At 41.6% G+C, this 21,150-nt stretch overlaps 1 protein-coding gene across 2 annotated transcripts; it reads right to left on the bottom strand.

The window, feature by feature from the left end:
* Window positions 1-556: 556 nt before the first annotated feature.
* CCT4 (chaperonin containing TCP1 subunit 4) lies at window positions 557-21,113 on the bottom strand. Of its 2 annotated transcripts, XM_045369208.2 has the most exons (14): window positions 20,873-21,113; window positions 17,506-17,558; window positions 15,656-15,745; window positions 12,231-12,339; window positions 10,554-10,696; window positions 9,092-9,213; window positions 8,616-8,748; window positions 7,798-7,937; window positions 4,942-5,038; window positions 4,744-4,854; window positions 4,518-4,648; window positions 4,147-4,381; window positions 1,483-1,596; window positions 557-760 (listed from the first exon to the last, which is right to left on the bottom strand). In XM_045369208.2, the coding sequence occupies exons 1-14, from the start codon at window positions 20,997-20,999 to the stop codon at window positions 746-748; spliced, it is 1,620 nt and encodes a 539-aa protein (XP_045225143.1). In that variant the 5' UTR covers window positions 21,000-21,113; the 3' UTR covers window positions 557-745. The 2 variants fall into 2 exon arrangements, with proteins under 2 accessions (XP_045225143.1, XP_065383619.1); XM_065527547.1 differs by lacking the exon at window positions 15,656-15,745.
* Window positions 21,114-21,150: the final 37 nt, after the last annotated feature.

Raw genomic sequence — 21,150 nt, 5'->3', positions numbered from 1 at the left:
ACTTCAATGTGTGCAAAACAGACAGACGGGAAAGTGGCTAAAGGGAAGAGACTAGTTACAGATTTGACCTCTTCATGGTGAGATGACACTGTTGCTTAGATCAGGACAGTGGCAATCAAGATGTTTAAAACCAATGAAACAAGACATTAATTAAGAATCCCTTTTGTATAAGTAAGATTTGCTACATATATGTATACACTTGTATTTGCAGAAGGAATCCAACACAGCAGTCATTATTACTGGGAAAAGGGATTAGGATAGGATAAAAGGAGGCTTTCATTTTTCAATTTTCTTTCTGTAACATTATTTCTTTTTAAATTTGGCAGCCTCCCAAGCCAGAGTAGGTTCAGAGAGGTGCCACTAATATCATTCACTTTTAAGACAGCATATATATATATTTACATGTTGGTAGTTTTTAATGCCAATGAGCATTTATCAGTGTTGAGCATACTGGGCCATCTTTTTCCTCAACATGTAAACTTATGTTTTACGCTTCTTTTATTAGTTTTTCAAAAGTATCAGAAATAACAGAATGTTGGGAGAAGATAAATCAATCTGCCTTTTGAAACCAAATATTTAATATTTTCATTAAATTGTTTCAATACAACTTCAGGCAAATGCCAACTGGAAGACCAAGCCCAAAAATTCAGAGGAAATAATCTTCCAAACAAGGAACACCAAGGTGATCATCTTCCACGCCAGCAGCAATACTGGTGACCATAATGGTGCTAGTCAGTTATCCAGATTATCGAGTGTTTACCTGATAAGAGAAAAACTTAGATTTCAAAACCAGACAGAATTTTAAGGCTGGAAAATGTTTAAGGCAATTAATAAAAGGAAAAACTGTATTAAGAACTGCTGTCACCTTGATGACTAGCAAACATTTATCAAAAGTAAAAAACTGGCCGGGCACGGTGGCTCATGCCTGTAATCCCAGCACTTTGGGAGGCCGAGGCAGGCGGATCACAAGGTCAGAAGTTCAAGACCAGCCTGACCAACATGGTGAAACCCCGTCTCTACTAAAAATACAAAAATTAGCCAGGTGTGGTGGCACATGCCTATAATTCCAGCTACTTGGGAGGTGGGAGGCTGAGGCAGGAGAATTGCTTGAACCCAGGAGGCAGAGGTTGCAGTGAGCCGAGATCGTGCCACTGCACTCCAGCTTGGGCGACAGAGCAAGACTTCATCTCAAAAAAAAAAAAAAAAAAAAAAAAAAGCAAAACCTTTAAAAAACAATGGCCAAGCGTGGTGGCTCACACCTGTAATCCCAGCTACTCGGGAGGCTGAGACAGGAGAATCACTTGAATCCCAGAGGCGGAGGTTGTAGTGAGCCAAGATCGTGGCACTGTGCTCCAGCCTGGGCAACAGAGCAAAACTCTGTCTCAAAAAAACCAACCAACCAACCAAACAACAACAAAAAACCTTTAAAAAATATATGCCTTTTTGACCTCCTAAGAAAATGTGCAACCTGGAAACACTTACCACATCATCGATTTTCAGAATGCTCCGAACAGTTTCAGTTGCAAGAGTCAGAGCACTGACTGACACTAACAGAGGCTGGACAACCAGTTCCTCCAAAATGTTGGAAATACCACCCTGCAAATCAAATCAGCAGAAGTTGCTTTTAGTGTCTTTAATAATAAACATCAGCAGCCATGTGGTTACCAGTGTACCTCAAGACCTAAATCTAGTTTTCCCTTTGTCTAGGCAGATTAGAATATGATACTCTACTAAGCTCTTCTCTACACTGCAGGATGTTATTTCAACTAAAATTTGGAAAAACTGAATTAATGCTATAGTCACCCAATCCTAACTCACAAACAACTTCTAAGTATCACTTTTTTTTTTTTTTTTTTTAAGTTGGAGTCTCGCTCTGTTGCCCAGGCTGGAATGCAGTAGCGCAATCTCGGCTCACTGGAAGCTCCACCTCCCGGGTTCACGCCATTCTGCCTCGGCCTAGCTGGGACTATAGGTGCCCACCACCACGCCCGGCTAATTTTCTGTATTTTTAGTAGAGAGAGCGTTTCACCATGTTAGCCAGGACGGTCTCGATCTCCTGATCTCATGATCAGCCTGCCTTGGCCTCCCAAAGTGCTGGGATTACAGGTGTGACCCGCTGCACCCTGCCACTTATTTTTAAATGTTGGCAAAATTAGCAAAATGATCACAGTTAAAAATTATGATCATAGTTAAAAATTACGGTATCTTGGTTAGGCGCAGTGGCTCACGCCTATAATTCCAGCACTTTGGGAAACCAAGGCAGGCAGATCACGAGGTCAGGAGATTGAGACCATCCTGGCCAACATAATGAAACACTGTCTCTACTAAAAATACAAAAAATTAGCCAGGCGTGGGGGCAAGCGCCTGTAGTCCCAGCTACTCAGGAGGCTGAGGCAAGAGAATGGCTTGAACCCAGGAGGCGGAGCGTGCAGTGAGCCAAGAGCGCGCCACTGCACTCCAGCCTGGGTGACAGTGAGACTCTGTCTCAAAAAAACAAAACAAACAAAACATTGTCTGTTTAATGTTGAAATCATCTCTGAATTTTAATTCTTAAGTAGACCAACACTGGTCTAGAGTCTCGTATTTCCCACCTTAAATTCTTCATTGAACCATCCTACTTCCCTTTATCCCAGGATTACTCCTGATGGCCTCTAATAGGCATCCTTGCTTCCAGTCTTCTCTTCTTAAAATATTCATGTCCTTAGCCTCATAATCTTTAGGCCGCGCGCGATGGCTCACGCCTATAATCCTAGCACTTTGGAAGGCTGAGGCAGGAGAATTGCCTGGGCTCAGAAGTTCAAAACCAGCCTGGGCAACACAGTGAAACCCCATCTCTACTAAAAAATACAAAAAAATTAGCCCGGCGTGGTGGCAGACGCCTGTAGTCCCAGCTATGCGGGAGGCTGAGGCAGGAGAATTGCTTGACCCTGGGAGAAGGCTGCAGTGAGCTGAGACAGTGCTACTGCACTCCAGCCTGGGTAACAGACCAAGATTCCATCTCCAAAGAAAAAACAAACAAAAAACACTTTAGTGGATCCCAACTATGGGAAGGAAAAAAAAAAATGGCTGGCTCAATAATCAAGGGCCTCCTCATTCTATTAATTTTTTTTTTTTTTTTTTTTTTTGAGACAGAGTCTCGTCCTGTCGTGCAGGCTGGAGTGTAATGGTGTGATGTTGGCTCACTGCAACCTCTGCCTCCCTGGTTCAAGCAATTCTCCTGACTCAGCCTCCCGTGTAGCTGGGAATAAAGGAGCCTGCCACTTTGTCTGGCTAATTTATTTTTGTATTTTTAGCAGAGACGGGGTTTCGCCATGTTGGCCAGGCTGGTCTCAAACTCCTGCCCTCAGGTGATGTGCCCACCTCAGCCTCCCAAAGAGCTGGGATTACAGGCGTGAGCCACCACGTCCAGCCTATTAATAGCTTTTATCTGATCTTTCCAACCTTAAAGCCCACTATTATCTTTAATATATAATCCCAGCTCTACACAGGTGAAGAACTACTTGGTCCTTCTCACCTGTACAACCACTGCTTACCCATCTGTTTTTCCTCATCCCCTACCAACCAAAAATGAATCTTCATAAAGCCTTCCCTAAACAGACAGTTCCATCCTTTGGAGTTCTGTACCATACAGAAAGTATAATGTTGGATTGTCAGTTCTTTCCCATCATGTGTTTATTATTTGTCTCAACAAAACATCAATAAAAAAAGCGGTATTATTACTATGTGATTACCTTACACAACTACACTAGCTCATGCTAACTAGAGCAATGATTTTTTATAGTCTTAGTATATGCCAAGCATTTATCTAAGAGCTTGTTAACTAGAAATGCATTTAATTCTCACAACAGGCCTATGAGGGAACTATTAATCATCTCTGTTTTTACACCTGAGGAAACTGAGGACCAGACTAAGTAACTTGCTAAAAGTTAGTAAGTGGCAGATTTAGTGAACAAATAATACTTCCCCCTAAGATGTCACCACCTTCCTTTTCACTCAATGGCATAGATTAATTAACCTGCAGCAGGCCTCATATTTAAATCCAAGATTATGCTTTTCATTATAGAGCTTTCCATTCAACAGATGACTACAAAGCTTTTAATATTTTATACTAATCAACATTTTCTACATTAGAGAGTAAATGATTACCTTTCGGACATTAATGCCTGAAGTTTTTTCTCCCTGGGCATGCCGGTTTCTTAGTTCTGTTACTGTAGAAATGGGATTCAGGCCGGCATTTTCAGCTAGTGTAGATGGAATGACCTCCATAGCATCTGCAAAAGCACGAACGCAGTAGGATTCCATACCACTCAGTGTTCGTGAATATTCAGTTAATCGTAGGGCCAACTCTATTTCTGGAGCACCACCTCCTGCAATAAGAGCCCTGAAATTCACAAATATATTTTCAGCTTATTTTATCCAACAGAAATTTTTAATAATTTACTATTTATATCTTAAAAAACAGAATACAGTAGTTTTAATGTTCAAAACGTTACTTAATAATGTAACACTGACATTACCTCTTCTTCACTAAACAACGAATAACACATAGGGCATCATGAATGGAGCGCTCTGCTTCTTCAATCACCAGTTTGTTAGAACCACGAACAACAATTGTAACTGTTTTTCCAGGGCTGGCACAACCTGTAATCTTCAGTAAACAAATTCCAAATTAAGTATCTGAAGGGTTAAAAAAAACCCACACCGAAAACTAAGCAAATAAAAATTTAAATGTAATATTGTTACCTTGAGCAGTTTGCCAGAACCATTTAAACTGACCTCCTCAGCTAACTCGGCAGAACCCAGCATGTCAGCAGTAAATTGGTCAATATGAGCAACTGGCTTGGTTCCAATTGTCTGGAAAAAAAAGTCAAATCCACAAATTAAGGCAACATTTATCTGATTATTAGACATTTTCCACAAATACAGATGTTGATGTTTTACCTTACAAATAAATTCAATGTCTTCTCTTTCAATATCCTTAATCACCATAATCTTCATTTTGTTCAAAAAGTGTAATGCAAGATCACTAAGAGCATCTCTAAAATACAAAATCAGTGATTATGTCAATGCTAGGTTAAAAGAAAAATTTTGCTCTTCAAATGCCTTTAAGGTTTTAATTACTGTTTCTTAAATGACCAATCATTATTCCTGAAGAAAAATGCTTTAGTTTACTAAGTTCATAAGGTCAAAATTAAGATTTCCAGTTCTAAGGACATTTTAGTACAATTCCAGTGACACTAATAACATACACAAAATAACTAGGTCACTATTTTTTCCCCATTTATTTATTTATTTTTTTTTAGACGGAGTCTGGCTGTGTTGCCCAGGCTGGAGTGCAGTGGCCGGATCTCAGCTCACTGCAAGCCCCGCCTCCCGGGTTCATGCCATTCTCCTGCCTCAGCCTCCCGAGTAGCTGGGAGTACAGGCGCCCGCCACCTCGCCCGGCTAATTTTTTTTGTATTTTAGTAGAGACGGGGTTTCACCGTGTTAGCCAGGATGGTCTCAATCTCCTGAACTCGTGATCCGCCCGTCTCAGCCTCCCAAAGTGCTGGGATTACAGGCTTGAGCCACCGCGCCCGGCCCATTTATTTTTATATATATTTTTTTGAGATGGAATTTCACTCTTGTTGCCCAGGCTGGCGTGCAATGGCACGATCTCAGCTCATTGCAGCCCCGACCTCCTGGGTTCAAGCGATTCTCCTGCCTCAGTCTCCCGAGTGTACAGGCTCCTGCCACCACACCTGGCTAATTTTTGTATTTTTAGTAGAGATGGGGTTTTACCGTGTTGGCCAGGCTGGTCTCAAACTCCTGACTTCAGATGATTCACGTGCCTTGGTCTCCTAAAGTGCTGGGATTACAGGCATAAGCCACCACACCTGGCCCATTTATTTAATAGAGACATGGTCTCCCTATGTTGCCCAGGCCGGTCTCGAACTCAGGGCTCAAGAGATCCTCCCACCTCAGCCCCACAAAGTGCTGGGATTACAGGTGTGAGCCACAGTGCCTGACCTCATTTTTCTTAAAAAATGAGCACATCCTGGTAAATTAAAGCTTATTAATACTTCATGAATTTGGAAGTATTAATCAGACTCCACAAATTTACACTTCCCCATGAACTGTGAATAATCTAACAACTCTGTGATACTAGAAAGGTAGATATTACTACTATCCCTATTATACAGATGAGCAAACTGTATAGGCAATTTGCTCATCTGTATAATTTGTATATTGGGGGGCAATTTACTCAAGGTCAGTAGCTATTATATGATTGGGATTAGAACCAAGTCTTCTGAGTCTTCAATCAAAGACTATATAAAATGAACACCCACAGTACATTCTGGCATATTAATAAATAGGAATGTGTCTATTAGGAAAAAATACTGGCCAGGCACAGTGGCTCACGTCTGTAATGCCAGCACTTTGGGAAGCCAACGCAGGTGGATCACGAGGTCTGGAGTTCAAGACCAGCCTGACCAACATGGTAAAACCTCGTCTCCACTAAAAAGACAAAAATTAGCCAGGCATGGTGGCACATGCCCGTGACAAGGCAAGCAATTGCACAGACCTTTAAATAAATTCCACTTTTAACCAGGTAATTAATTCTGCAACAAACTTGGTTTTTAAAAGAACAAGGCTTGATGTTTAGGACCTTGGTCTAGGAAACATTATATATCCCACATTTAAAAGGGAGGATAGAGCCGGGCGTGGTGGCTCATGCCTGTAATCCCAGCACTTTGGGAGGCCGAGGCTGGTGGATCACCTGAAGTTGGGAGTTTGAGACCAGCCTGACTAACAGAGAAACCCCGTCTCTACTAAAAATACAAAATTCTTCGGGAGGCTGAGGCAGGAGAATGGCGTAAACCCGGGAGGCGGAGCTTGCAGTGAGCTGAGATCCAGCCACTGCACTCCAGCCCGGGCGACAGAGCGAGACTCTGTCTCAAAAAAAAAAAAAAAAAAAAAAAAAAAAGAAAATTAGTCGGGTGTGGTGGCGCATGCCTGTAATCCCAAATACTCGGGAGGCTGAGGCAGGAGACTTGCTTGAACCCAGGAGGCGGAGGTTGCAGTGAGCCAAGACTGCACCATTGCATTCCAGCCTGGGCAACAAGAGCAAAACTCCAGTTAAAATACAGATTTCTGGTGGTTTACCCAACTCAAATGTTTCTATAAAAATTGCTATTAGAGGCTGGGCATGGTGGCTCACGCCTGTAATTCCAGCACTTTGGGAGGCCGAGGTGGGCAGATCATGAGGTCAGGAGATCGACATCACCCTGGCTAACATGGTGAAACCCTGTCTCTACTAAAAAAATACAAAAAAAATAGCCGGGTGTGGTGGCGGGCACCTGTAGTCCCAGCTACTCTGGAGGCTGAGGCAGGAGAATGGCATGAACTTGGGAGGCGGAGCTTGCAGTGAGCCGACACCGCGCCACTGCACTCCAGCCTGGGCCACAGGCCAGACTCTGTCTCAAACAAACAAAACACAAAAAAACAAAATTATACCTTTATTGTTTTAAATTTACAAATCATATATTTCTTTAAAGTGCTTTTCCTAGACATCTTAACCGAACTTATACCATTTGTTTCCCTTGGTCTGAGCAAATGATGGTACAATATTGAGGCCTAACATTTTATCTCTGTGCTTTTAAAACAAAAATTCTCTATTTCGTTTCACCTAAGAGTTGTCCCTTAAAAAATACGAATTTAGAGTAAGTGATTAAACCAAATATTTTATCAGAAAAAATAAACTGCTAGTGGAGATTCAAAATTATTAAGGGATGAACAAAATAAATAGTCCCACACCTTAGAATAGACTTCTGTATGAGAAGGACATTACATCCTGTTTTTTTAATTTGCTTCACTAAATTTAAAATATAGGCTCTCTCTTCTCGCAGCACTCGGTCCATCTGGGCATAGTCAGAAACCACTATTTGATTATCCATCTGTTTAGAAAAAACATCATAATTTGCATTGTAAGATATTTTAACTTTAAAAGTAGAATTTTAAGTGAAAATACTATGTACTGTATAAATTCAACCAAAACTATACCAAGCAATAAATTATACAGACATGCATAGAAAAGAGTCTGGATAAGATACATACCCCAAATTTCAGTCTTACTTTAAACTAAATACAATGGCATCTTACTTTTTTGCAGGTACATTTTTTATAACCAAAAAATATAAAATGGGTATCCTAGTTGTTTCTCAAAGATGGAGTCCCTCTCTAATCTGTGTGAATTTGCAAATTAACAATGATGAAAAGATGGGGTCCCACTATGTTGCCCAGGCTGGAGTGGAGTGCAGGGACTATTCACAGGTGATGGAATAGCACACTGCAGCCTCAAACTCCTAGGTTCAAGCAATTTTTCTGCTTAAATTTCCCGAGGAGCTGGGACTACAGGCATCGCTGCAATCAGCTAGTTCTCAATTTCAATATCCAAATTGAGGATGTAGACTTGTCACTTGTAGCACCAACAATTTCTATTTTTGTCTCAATTCTAGTAATTCTTTTGAGATCTATGCTTTAAATCACTAGAAGTATTTTCTATTTTTAATAAAGAAATGCCTGAGTTATTAAAAAGTTAAACACAGAACCAATTTCATTTGGATTCTACTTACATCTGTTTTGGGAGCAGATAAGCAAAACTGAATAAGCCCAATCTTGGCCTTTTCAACTCTGGTTATGCCAGAATTTGATACTTTTTGGGTGAGAACCAGCCCTTCCACCAACTCACAGTCATCAATTGTCCCACTAAGAAAAAAACAAAGAGGTGTAGTTAAGAGGGAGTGGACATCTGTACATTTAATAGACTGTTAACAGATTAAAAGTCATCAGTCCAATAAAATGTGATTCAGCCTCACACTTACTATTGCCCCATTACTGGATCTCTTTGATCCACTGCTGTCTTATTATCATAAAGTAATATAAACAAAATCTTGAGATCCACTTACTAATACAAGTTCTCATGAAAACAAAACCAAAAAGAAAAAAGAGAGCTTTGTGACGTTCATCTAGGTGTTTGTAACTTATTTATTTTTGGCAATCTTATGCTCATTTTCAAATTTTTTTTCAAGTTGCAATTAGAGATGCTTACCCAAGCTTCTTAACTATTTTAATATCTCTAAGATCTACACTGGTGGCTGTGGCTGGGTCAATCACTTTCATCACTGCATTTACACTCATTGGAGAAAGCAGACTTGAATACTGAGAAACAACCTAGAATTATTAAAAAAAAAAAAAAAGTTACCTTCATAGTAGAAAAAGTCCTAATTTTTCAATGACAAATATACTTAAGAAGGGCTCTAATAATTTTTGCAGTAGGGTGTGTGTGCGAAACACCCTCAAGAAGACAGTCCATAAACTGTCTTTTCCATTCAGGTTGTCACCAGGGGCACAAAATAAAAACATGTATGCTTGCTTTTTTCTTTTATTAATATAATAGCTAGGACTGTACAATATCAAAGTTTTACAGGAAATCCAAAAAGCATAAATTTAATTTTACGTGAATATTTCCTTCTAAAATCAATGTGTGATGAGGCATCAATGTTATGTATGTACATTCCTGATGAGGGGTTGATAAAAATTGCTAACATTTATCAATCACTTAACACATGCCAGGTAGTGGTCTCAGAACTTTACATATTAACTCATTCAATCTTCAGATGGAGAAACTGAAGCCAAGAGGTCAAGTCATTTTGGCCAAACTAACAGCGTAGTTAAGTGGTGAAGTCAGCATTGAACAAACACAAGCAGTCTAGACTCAATGACTAGTGCTTGTAACCATTTAGCTATACTATCTATATCAGTTCTGGGGACATCCAACAGTATCACTTAGTGTCCCTAACACCATCTAACACTCAAACAAAATCAATGTATGGACTTAATACTGATTTTTAAAAGGAAAAAGGATTAGGGGATGGACGGGACAAACACAGGACATTACAGAAAACAAGTGACATGAATTCCACAGAAACTTAGAAGTACAACACTGCTTTAAGCTTGGTAAATAAGAAAAGCAGCATATGTATTAGTTAAGGGGTGGACCACGATAAGTAGCCTGTCCTGGGTTCAAATCTCAGCTCTTTCTGTTAGCGGTCCTTGGATAAGTTACTTCTCTAGATCTACTCTCTTCATCTATAAAATCGGGATATGACTGAGGGCCTTGAAGAGGATAATAAATGTAAAAAGCTTATCACAATGCCCACCATATAAAGTATTCAATAAAAATTAGCTATACTGCCAGAGACCTATGGCAGTCTTTGATTTGGCAGAGGAAAAGGTTTCTTATAGGCAAATTAAAATATCTAGCTTTACCAAAACACTGTTACAATGCATTAAATAGAAAAGTGGATATGGATATAGTATATATTAAATATTCCAACTCCTTTGTTAGCCTTATGGCTCGTTTCCTCTCTTAATCTTAAATCAATTCAATTACACAGATTATAACAGTTACCTAATCACTCTTGAAACTTACTATTTATGTACTGTATAGCATCAAGAATCACAGAGTAACACACATTAATTTGACAACTATCTGTTAGTGCTTGCCTCACCTTTGAGTTCAGTGAAGTGGTTGCACTATTTAACAAAGTTTCTCTGTCACTCAGTTCCACAGGTCGCGACATGTCAGTCAAGATTTCAATGCCCTTTTCCAGGGCCTTCTGGAATGACTCAGAAATGATGGTTGGATGAATTCCTGTCATTTGTGAAAGTCTAGTTATTTAATTGTAACAGGCAAACTACACATTTGACATGACTTAAAAATTTTCTATTCATTAATGTCAAAGCAAGCACAAATTTAACTATTCTTAATAGTGGCTTCAGTAACCTGCTAACAATGACTAATAATTTACTTCCATCCAATTTAAAATAGATTACATACTTATTAATACTTAAGACTAAAGCCAAATTTTACACTTTTTTTTTTTTGTGAGACAGGGTCTCACTCGGTCACCCAGGCTGGAGTGCAGCGGCCTGATCTTAGCTCACTATAGCCTCAACCTCCCAGGCTCAAGTGATCCTCCCACCTTAGCCTCCTGAGTAGCTGGGACTACTGACACATGCCACCACACCTGGCTTTTTTTTTTTTCAGTGGAGACAGGGTTTTGCCATGTTGCCCAGTCTGGTCTCAACTCTTTGGGCTCAATTGATCTGCCAGCCTCAACCTCCCAAAGTGCCGGGGATTACAAGGTCACCATACCTGGCCGATACTTTTAAAAATATCACAAATCTACATAATAAGTAGAGTAAGTGATTGGAGAGTCACTACTATAATTAAATACCATTTACTAAAGCAAGGACAATCCTGACTTTCTCTCCCAAATCTTCTTACTTGTATAAGAGTCTAAGATTAGTAATATTTCTACCACTCATTTTTTTTTTTTTTTTGAGACGGAGTTCACTCTTGTTGCCCAGGCTGGAGTGCGATGGCATGATCCTGGCTCACTGCAACCTCCGCCTCCTGGGTTCAAGCGATTCTCTTGCCTTAGCTGGGATTACAGGCATGTGCCACCATGCCTGGCTAATTTTTTGTATTTAGTAGAGACAGGGTTTCACTATGTTGGTCAGGCTGGTCTTGAACTCCTGACCTCAGGGGATCCACCCACCTCGGTCTCCTAAAGTGCTGGGATTACAGGCATGAGCCACCATGTCCGGCCTCTACCACTCATTTTTGAACAATTGAGTTCCATTCAAAAAGGAGCCCAGCAAATAGCAGCAGCCAAAGGAAAATTTCTTCTAATTTCTATTATAAATATAGCAAAATCTAAAACTTTAAAAAATTCTTGGTTTTTTTTTTTTTTTTTTTTTTTTGAGACAGAGTCTTGCTCTGTCGCCCGGGCTGGAGTGCAGTGGCCGGATCTCAGCTCACTGCAAGCTCCGCCCCCTGGGTTTACGCCATTCTCCTGCCTCAGCCTCCTGAGTAGCTGGGACTACAGGCGCCCACCACCACGCCCGGCTAATTTTTTGTATTTTTTAGTAGAGACGGGGTTTCACCGTGTTAACCAGGATGGTCTCGATCTCCTGACCTCGTGATCCGCCTGTCTCGGCCTCCCAAAGTGCTGGGATTACAGGCTTGAGCCACCGCGCCCGGCCTAAAAAATTCTTGGTAAAAAGATTAGTTATCCCAAATTAAATCTTAAATCCTGTATTACTTATGAATAACTTGGCTTTTCCTAAAGTTTGTTCTTTTAAACTTTTCTTTATTCAGTAATAAAGTACATCCTACCCACCTTTCTGAAGAAGCTTGGTACACGAATCTAAGAGGGAGCCAGCAATGATGACTACTGATGTGGTGCCATCCCCTGCTTCTATATCTTGAGCCTTAGACAGCTCCACCAGCTAAGTGAACAGAAAATGCCAAGTTGCTCAATGAGAAATGAGAGAACCCAGTAACACCTAATTCAAGTAATCACACCAGTGTCACAAACAGAATTTGTGGATTCAACATGATTCCTGATTTCTGATTTGTTGTCTACCTTGGGTTTCATTTAAAATTAAAGACTAATAGATGATCTCCAGTTCAGATTGTGGGTTGTCATCTCCCCCTGCCCTGCTACTCAAAGGTTCTAATCAGAAAGCAAAAATGTATCATAGGTACTCTATAGACTCGGAAGCTAAGAAATGGGGCATTCCAGATGAGAGAGACTAGAGTATGTTTTTTTGTTTTTGTTTTTTTTTTTTTTTTTTGAGACAGGGTCTCACTCTGTCATCCAGGCTGGAGTACAGCAGTGTGATCATGGCCTACTACAGCCTCCACCTCCTGGGCTCAAGAGAGCCTTCTGTTTCAGTCTCCCAAGTAGCTGGGGCTATAGGTGCATACTAATACATGTGGCTACTTTTTAAAAAAAGTTTTGTTTTTTGTTTTGTTTTCTACAGAGGTGGGGTCCCATTATGTTGCCTAGAATGCTCTCGAACTCCTGGGCTCAAACAATCCTCCTGCTTCAGTCTCCCAAAGTGCTGAGATTAGAAGCATGAATCACCATTCCCAGCCTCAGAGTATCAACTTAAGAGTCTTCTGCCAAGTTTATTTGAATAGACCCCTTATAAGTATAATCTGATTCATTAAAAAGCCATCTTTTCGTAATTGGTGGATGGCACAACGTATGAAGCCTCAGGACCATCCAAGAAAACAGCAAAACTTCACGTAGCAGTGAAGTTTTGTTTTATTTAACAATGCTTTATTTTATGTTCCAAATAAGATGCTTATTTTCCTATAATAAATTATCATTTTTTTTCAACATTTTAATAGCAGTATTACATATAGACTTGTCACTTCTGGATAACAAAATTTTTTTGTTGTAAAATAGTATGTGGTAATTATACAAAATTTGGAAAATACAGAAAGAAGAAATTAAAATATGTCAACTGAATATTTTTGAAGCAAAGACCATTAGTATTTGTATGTAGTATGTTGGTTTATTTCCAATCATTTCCTATTTTTTAAGTAAGCTCACAGTATATAATTTTATCTTTTGTTTTTCATGTAATGTTTCATTAGTGTTTTTCCTCATTACAAAAATCTTCATGAACAATTTTTAATGGCTGTTCGATTAACATGCTGGGGTATACTATTTGTTTAAACATTTTCCTATCATTGGATATTTTGCCTATTCCAGGTTGTTTCTATTATACATAAATTCGATCAGTATCTTTGTTAAAAAAAAAAAAGTTTTTTAAAAGCCATCTTTACATAACTCAAAGGGATTTTTTTGATAGAAGTTTCTTTTTTTTTTTGAGATGGAATTTTACTGTCACCCAAGCTGGAGTCAAGTGGCACGATCTCGGCTCACTGTAACCTCTAACTCCCGAGTTCAAGCAATTCTCCTCTCTCTGCCTCCCAAGTAGCTGAAATTAAAGGCATGCACCAGCATGCCCAGCTAATTTTTTTATTTTTAGTAGAGATGGGGTTTCATGATGTTGGCCAGGTTGGTGTCGAACTCCTGACCTCAGGTGATCCACCTGCCTCAGCCTCCCAAAGTGCTGGGATCCCAGGCATGAGCCACTACGCCCAGCCTGATAGAAGTTTATTTCTAATGCATTTGTTTTTGCTCATATGACTTGACAACAGGTTTATGTTTTTAATCTCCTCATTCCTCAAGTGTATGCCAAGTTTCCATGGACAAGTATAAGGTAAAACAAGTAAAATAGGGCCGGGCGCGGTGGCTCAAGCCTGTAATCCCAGCACTTTGGGAGGCCGAGACGGGCGGATCACGAGGTCAGGAGATCGAGACCATCCTGGCTAACACGGTGAAACCCCGTCTCTACTAAAAAATACAAAAAAAAAAACTAGCCGGGCGAGGTGGCAGGCGCCTGTAGTCCCAGCTGCTCAGGAGGCTGAGGCAGGAGAATGGCGTAAACCCGGGAGGCGGAGCTTGCGGTGAGCTGAGATCCGGCCACTGCACTCCAGCCTGGGCGACAGAGCGAGACTCTGTCTCAAAAAAAAAAAAAAAAAAAGTAGTAAAATAATTACTGTTTCCAGCAGATTATTTTTAGACAATGCATTTTCTTCTGTGGACATGTGAACTGTTATGCACCATATTCTAATAAGAACACAATAATCATTTGAGAGGAAAAATACTCATTTCCATGGACAAGTATAAGGTGACTTGTGTTTTTTTTTTTTTTTGAGACAGGGTCTCACTTTGTCATCCAGGCTGGAGTGCAGTGGCCCAATCACAGCTCACTACAACCTCTGCCCCTGGACTCAAGTGATTCTCCCACCTCAGCCTCCCAAGTAGCTGAGACCACAGGTGCACACCACCACACCCAGGTATTATTTTTTGTGTTTTCAGTAGAGACAAGGTCTCACCATGTTGGCCAAGCTGGTCTCAAACTCCTGAGCTCAAGCAATCCTCCCACCTTGGCTTCCCAAAGTGCCAGGATTACAGGTGTGAGCCACTGTGCCCAGCTGTTTTTTTTTTTTCCTGGGGTTTCACTCTGTCACCCAGAATGGAGTGTGGTGGTGTGATTATAGCTCACTGCAGCCACAAACTCTTGAGCTCCAACAATCCTCCCATGTCAGCCTAAGGAGTGGCTGGGACTAAAGGTATGCACCACCATGCCTGGCTTGATTTGTGTTTTATCATCACCTCACATCAAAAAGCACAATGTTAGGCACAAGGCGTAAACCTGGGAGGCGGAGCTTGCAGTGAGCTGAGATCCGGCCACTGCACCCCAGCCTGGGCGACAGAGCAAGACTCCGTCTCAAAAAAAAAAAAAAAAAGTATCCTAAAAATATGCCTGTTTAGCACAAAAAGTGTTCATTGTGCTTAAATACGTGATCAAATAAATAAATTTAACTGTTTACCAAATATCAAATACACTTAAAAAAGACTCACCTAGCCAGGCACAGTGGCTCATGCCTATAATCCCAGCACGTGGGAGGCCGAAGCAGGTGGATCATAAGGTCAGGAATTTGAGACCAGCCTGACCAACATGGCGAAACCCGTCTCTACTAAAAATATAAAAACTAGCCAGGCGTGGTGGTGCATACCTGTAATCCCAGCTACTCAGCAGGCTAAGGCAGGAGAACTGCTTGAATTCAGGAGGTGGAGGCCGCAGTGGGTCGAGACTGCACCATGGCATTCCAGCCTGGGTGACAGAGCAAGACTCCGTCTCAAAAAAAAAAAAAAGACTCACCTAAAATTATACTTACCATTCTGGCTGCTGGATGTAACACTTGCATTTGTTTCAGAATGGTAGCACCATCATTTGTAATGGTTACATCACCTTTTCCATCTTGAATCTAGAAAATTTTAAAGTTGTATTTCAGTATGACACCTTAACAGTTTCATTAAACTTTTATATTTCAAAATAGAGAAGTTAATTTCCGTTTGCAAAGTACTGAATTTTAAATTATCTTCCCTTACATTAGCATAATAATTTAAGAATGTGCAATAACAGGCTGGGCACGATGGCTCATGCCTGTAATCCCAGAACTTTGGGAGGCCGAGGCAAGCTGATCACCTGAAGTGGAGAGTTCAAGACCAGTCTGACCCATGGAGAAACCCCATCTCTACTGAAAATACAGAATTAGCCGGGCGTAGTGGCACATGCCTATAATTCCAGCTACTAGGGAGGCTGAGGCAGGAGAATCGCTTGAACCTGGGAGGCGGGGGTTGCGGTGAGCCAAGATCATGCCATTGCCTGGACAACAAGGGCGAAACTTCGTCTCAAAAAAAAAAAAAAAAAAAAAGAATACGCACAACAGTCCAACTTTACAAAAGAAAAAAGTGCCTTTGTTGCAGGGTAATCTAAAAGTGAAGAAACGCAGACACACAAAAAAGAAAAAAAGGAAAAATATTATAAAGAAGCACTTGCTATCTTTAATAATTTCTTATTAATCAGAAGCATGATTTCCACCATGGATGCCCTAAAGGAGTACCATGCAATGCGGTGAACACAATTCTTATAATCAACACAGTAACTTTTTTCTTTTTTTGTCCTACAAAAAGGACAACAGCATTTTTGGGAAGGAAAGATTTTCAAACATCCAGAGAGGAGAATAACCTGTAGTATCATCCAGATGATCCTCCATTATTGTTTTACCCCCAGAGACCCACATTAGAATACAAAGTTACATCCATAAGGAATACTAAACTGAAGTCCCAACACTTGGATTTATAATACTTTCCACTTAACTAAATAATAGATACCTATGTTTGGGTATCTATTGGGTATCATCGTTTAAAAAGCATTAAACAAAGTATGAATTATAGTTTAGTCCTGTTGACTCCAAAGTAATCTCTCCTTCCTCTAAACTCCAGGTACCCTACACTTTTTACTATTTTTTTGGTTTTGGTTTGAGATGGAGTCTTGCTCAGTCACCCAGGCTGGAGTGCAGCTGTGCAATCTCGGCTCACTGCAACCTCTGCCTCCTGGGTTCAAGTGATTCTCCTGCCTCAGCCTCCCACCTCCTGAGTAACTGGGACTACAGGTGCTCACCACCATGCCTGGCTAATTTTTGTATTTTTAGTAGAGACTGGGTTTCACCATATTGGCCAGGCTGGTCTCAAACTCTTGACCCTGTGATCCACCCACCTCGGCCTCCCAAAGTGCTAGGATTACAGGTATGATACACTGTGCCTCACTCACTTTCTACTATTTTTATTTATTTATTTATTTTTTGAGACGGAGTTTTGCTCTTATTGCCCAGGCTACAGCGCAATGGCGTAATCTCGGCTCACCACAACCTCTGCCTCCCAGGTTCAAGCAATTCTCCTGCCTCAGCCTCCCGAGGAGCTGGGATTACGGGCATGAGCCAACATGCCTGGCTAATTTTGCATTTTTAGTAGAGACAGGGTTTCTCCATGTTGGTCAGGATGGTCTTGAACTCCTGACCTCAGGTGATTCACCCCTCAGCCTCCCTAAGTACTGGGATTACAGGTGTGAGCCACCACACCCAGCCCCATCTTTTACTTTTTAAACAGCACATCTAACCCTCCATCAAGGTCTTGCAGTGTGAACAGCAGTGCTCAATTAGTACTCAATGACTCAACTCTTTACCATTTTATCCATTCCTTTTGGTCCAAGGCTTGTTCTAATAGCATCAGCAACCGCTGCAGATGGAAAAAAAAAAGAAAAGAAAAGAAATTAGAACTTTTTTTTTAAGAGACAGGGTCTTACTATATTGCCCAGGGTGGCCTCAAACTCCTTGGCTCAAGCAACCCTCCCACCTCAGCCTCCCAGAATAGCTGGAGGTACGGGAAATCAAGACTCCTTAAAGAGAGGTTTTTCCTTGCAAATGATCATTGTGTTCTTATTAGGATATGGTGCATAACAAATCACGGTGTCCACAGAAGAAAATTCATTGTCTAAAAATAATCTATTGGAAACAGAGTAATTAAAATAATTATTTTAAATGTATGATGCTTCACTTTTTTGTTAGTCAACGTACACAGTATTATTATTTTGAGACAGGGTCTCACTCTGTCTGTCACAAGGCTAGAGTGCAGTGGTGCGATCTCAGCTCACTGCAACCTCCGCCTCTTGAGTTCAAGTGATTCTCCTGCCTCAGCCTCTCGAGTAGCTGCCACCACGCCCAGCTATTTTTTTGTATTTTTAGTAGAGACGGGGTTTCACTATGTTGGCCAGGATGGTCTCGATCTTTTGACCTCCATCTGCCTGCCTCGGCCTCCCAAAATGCTGGGATTACAGGTGTGAGCTACCGCGCCTGGCCTAATATTTGTAATCAGCTTATGGCAGAATACATTTTGAGGATTCATCTCATCTTCCTTCAGATGTCAAAATGGTACAATCTAGTTAGGAGCTCTGAGAATTGCTATTTCCTCCATTCCTTAAAACAGGGCAAGCAGCAACAGAACTGTCTAGATCTAACATACTGATGGATGAGTATCCTTTTTCCAAAATGATTAGGACCAGAAGCGTTTTGAATTTTAGAGTATTTCAAATTAGGAATGCTCAATTTATATATAATTCACTTATTTGTTTACTCTGTCTACTGTGTAATCTCTGAGAGTAAAGACATTTGTTCACTAATGTGAACATGGTATATAAGTGGCCTACAGCAAAAATTAACACTAACACCACCAAAAGGGCAAAACAAACCACAATGGAAATGCTATAGAGCAAGATACTCTTAAAAAAATCCAACAAGGCCAGGCGCCATGGCTCACACCTGTAATCCCAGCGCTTCGGGAGGCTGAGGTGGTCAGGAGCTCAAGACCAGCCTGGACCACATGGCGAAACCCCGCCTCTACTAACAATACAAAAATGAGCTGGGTGTGGCGGCGCACATCTGTAGTCCCAGCTACTCAGGAGGCTGAGGCAGGAGCATGGCTTGAACCCAGGAGGCGGAGGTTGCAGTGAGCGGAGATCACGCCACTGCACTCCAGCCTGGGGGACAGAGCAAGACTCCATCTCAACAAACCAATCCAACAAACCAAACAAAAACCAAAACTCTCAAATCGTAGCTTTTGGTCATCATCAGTATGTTAAAAAACATCCCTGGGGCCGGGCATGGTGGCTTTTGGTCATCATCAGTATGTTATAAAACATCCCTGGGGCCGGGCACGGTGGCTCACACCTGAAATCCCAGCACTTTGTGAGGCCAAGGTGGGCCATCACTTGAGGCCAGGAGTTCAAGATATAACGGGTCATCTTCACAGATAATTTAGGTGGCCTTTCCTTCCCACATGCACACCCTCCTCTGTTGTTTCAGTTCTGTTCACTTTTGTTTCAAAGGTTACTCAATTTCCCACTTATCTTGTTTGTTGAATATCAACCATATTATAAACTCTCTTGGCCCCCAAATTTTTCTTTTTTGAGACAGAGTTTCGCTCGTCGCCCTGGCTGGAGTGCAACGGCGCGATGTCGGTTCACGGCAACCTCCGCCTTCCAGGTTCAAGCGATTCCCCCCGCCTCAGCCTCCCCAGTTGCTGAGACTACAGGCGTATGCCACCACACTCGGCTAATTTTGTATTTTTAGTAGAGACAGGGTTTCTCCATGTTGGTGAGGTTGGTCTTGAACTCCTGACCTCATGTGATCCGCCCACCTCAGCCTCCCAAAGTGCTGGGATTACAGATGTGAGCCACCCCGCCTGGACCAAAATTTATCTTTCAACATTCTGTTCCTAATCTAATAAATGTAAGCTTCAACTATGGTCCCCAATTAACCTACAAACCTTCGTTTCCAGGTACATTATCTCCTGAACTTCCAAATGAATTCTAAATCTGGCCATTCTGACCTTTTCAACTCATTAGGCCCAAGTTAGAAATGATTACTTTTTCTTACATTCAGGGTTACCTATCTAATCACCATCACATTCCCAGTTACTTGGGCTGATGACTGCAAATACTTTTAAGGTGTACATGCGTCTTTACATGCTTTCTCACTGAATCCTCACAGCAAGCCTACACGTTGGTTAAAAAGAAATGATCCGATAGCTGGGGGAGATTAAGTCAAATACTTTCCAGGACACCAGGCGTTTAACATCTGGCCCCAACCTAGCTTTCTAATCTCACCTCTTCCGCAAACATACTATTCTTCAACCCAAAAGAAATACTATACTCAATATACACTCGGGCAAGATCTCTAAACCTCTGTCCTGACTTTTCCTTCCAGAGTTTTCTATCTCAACTCGATTTCTCTTAATCTTAACTCTAAAAAGCAAACATTTCCTCCTCAATTTTATAGGTAAGAAATCTTTGGCACAGAGGTTACAGGTCACTAAAACATGAAGTAACGGAAGCAGAGAATGAAACTCTGGTCTGATTTCCAATGCGTGCCACACTCTTCTACAAAAAAACCCAAATAATTGTTTCTTGATTTGGCTGTGTTTCACTGCACATGCAGAGACGACATCAACGTAACTTTCCGCAACTATTTCAAACAAGACACGTAAGTCGGTTCCTACATCCATCCCAGTACAATGAGCCTCGCCCCAATTTAGACGCGGAGTTCACCCAATTCGTCTCAACAGCTGTGCCAAGTGAAGTTTATTTAATACCTCTTTAAATAAGAATAAGAAAGCTGAAACATACTGTGCATTCTACCAGTTCCAATAAGCAGATAAGCGACAGCCCTTAAGCGTCAGACCCCTCGGGAAGACTGCACGCAATCCTCGGCATTTTGAACTGCTTTCGACTCCAATATGAATGATGCACAATGCAGGATGAAAAACTATGGGAGACTAAGACGCAAAATGGGGCAAGTTCAAAGGCCTCCATACTCCGGGTTGGCAATCATCGGCAGAAAAACAGGAGTAAGGATCCCTTCACTGGGCTGCTTCCACAGGGAGGACAAGAGGGGAACACCCGAAAGAACGTGAAAAGAGCCAAACCAGCTCAAGCCCACGGTGAGAGCGCAGAGCTCGGCCCCGCGGCCCCGCGGGTCAGGCCCTGAGAGTGATACCTTTGGCGGCGGAAATGTTGCTGAAGCGGATCTGGGCTGGCTTGTCGCGGTCCTGATAGGCGCCTTTTCCGCGGCCGCCGGCAGCCCCGGCAGGCGCCCCGCTCCGGGGTGCCACATTCTCAGGCATGGCAAAGTCGGCTGGGTCTGGGTGGGCTCGGAAAGGACGGATGGACCCGGATTCTGGCCGGCCGCAGAGTAATAACGGTAAGCCCTCACTGCCTTCACGAACCTTCCAGAAAGCGGCGCCTGCGTCGGGAGGAGGCGGAGGCAGAGAAGGG

Source organism: Macaca fascicularis, chromosome 13, assembly GCF_037993035.2.
Source record: "Macaca fascicularis isolate 582-1 chromosome 13, T2T-MFA8v1.1".
In the NCBI taxonomy this organism is placed as follows: domain Eukaryota; kingdom Metazoa; phylum Chordata; class Mammalia; order Primates; family Cercopithecidae; genus Macaca; species Macaca fascicularis.
This window is presented reverse-complemented; position numbering and strand designations above follow the sequence as displayed.

What these genes read in the sequence shown, in the direction of transcription:
- CCT4 (XM_045369208.2), bottom strand. Translation starts at nt 20,999, where the DNA reads ATGCCTGAGAATGTGGCACCCCGGAGCGGGGCGCCTGCCGGGGCTGCC. An exon ending in TACCAAGCTTCTTCAGAAAG is followed by an intron (nt 10,697 to 12,230) that starts GTGGGTAGGATG and finishes CACAAATGACAG; the next exon opens with GAATTCATCCAACCATCATT. An exon ending in CCACTTCACTGAACTCAAAG is followed by an intron (nt 9,214 to 10,553) that starts GTGAGGCAAGCA and finishes TAATAATTCTAG; the next exon opens with GTTGTTTCTCAGTATTCAAG.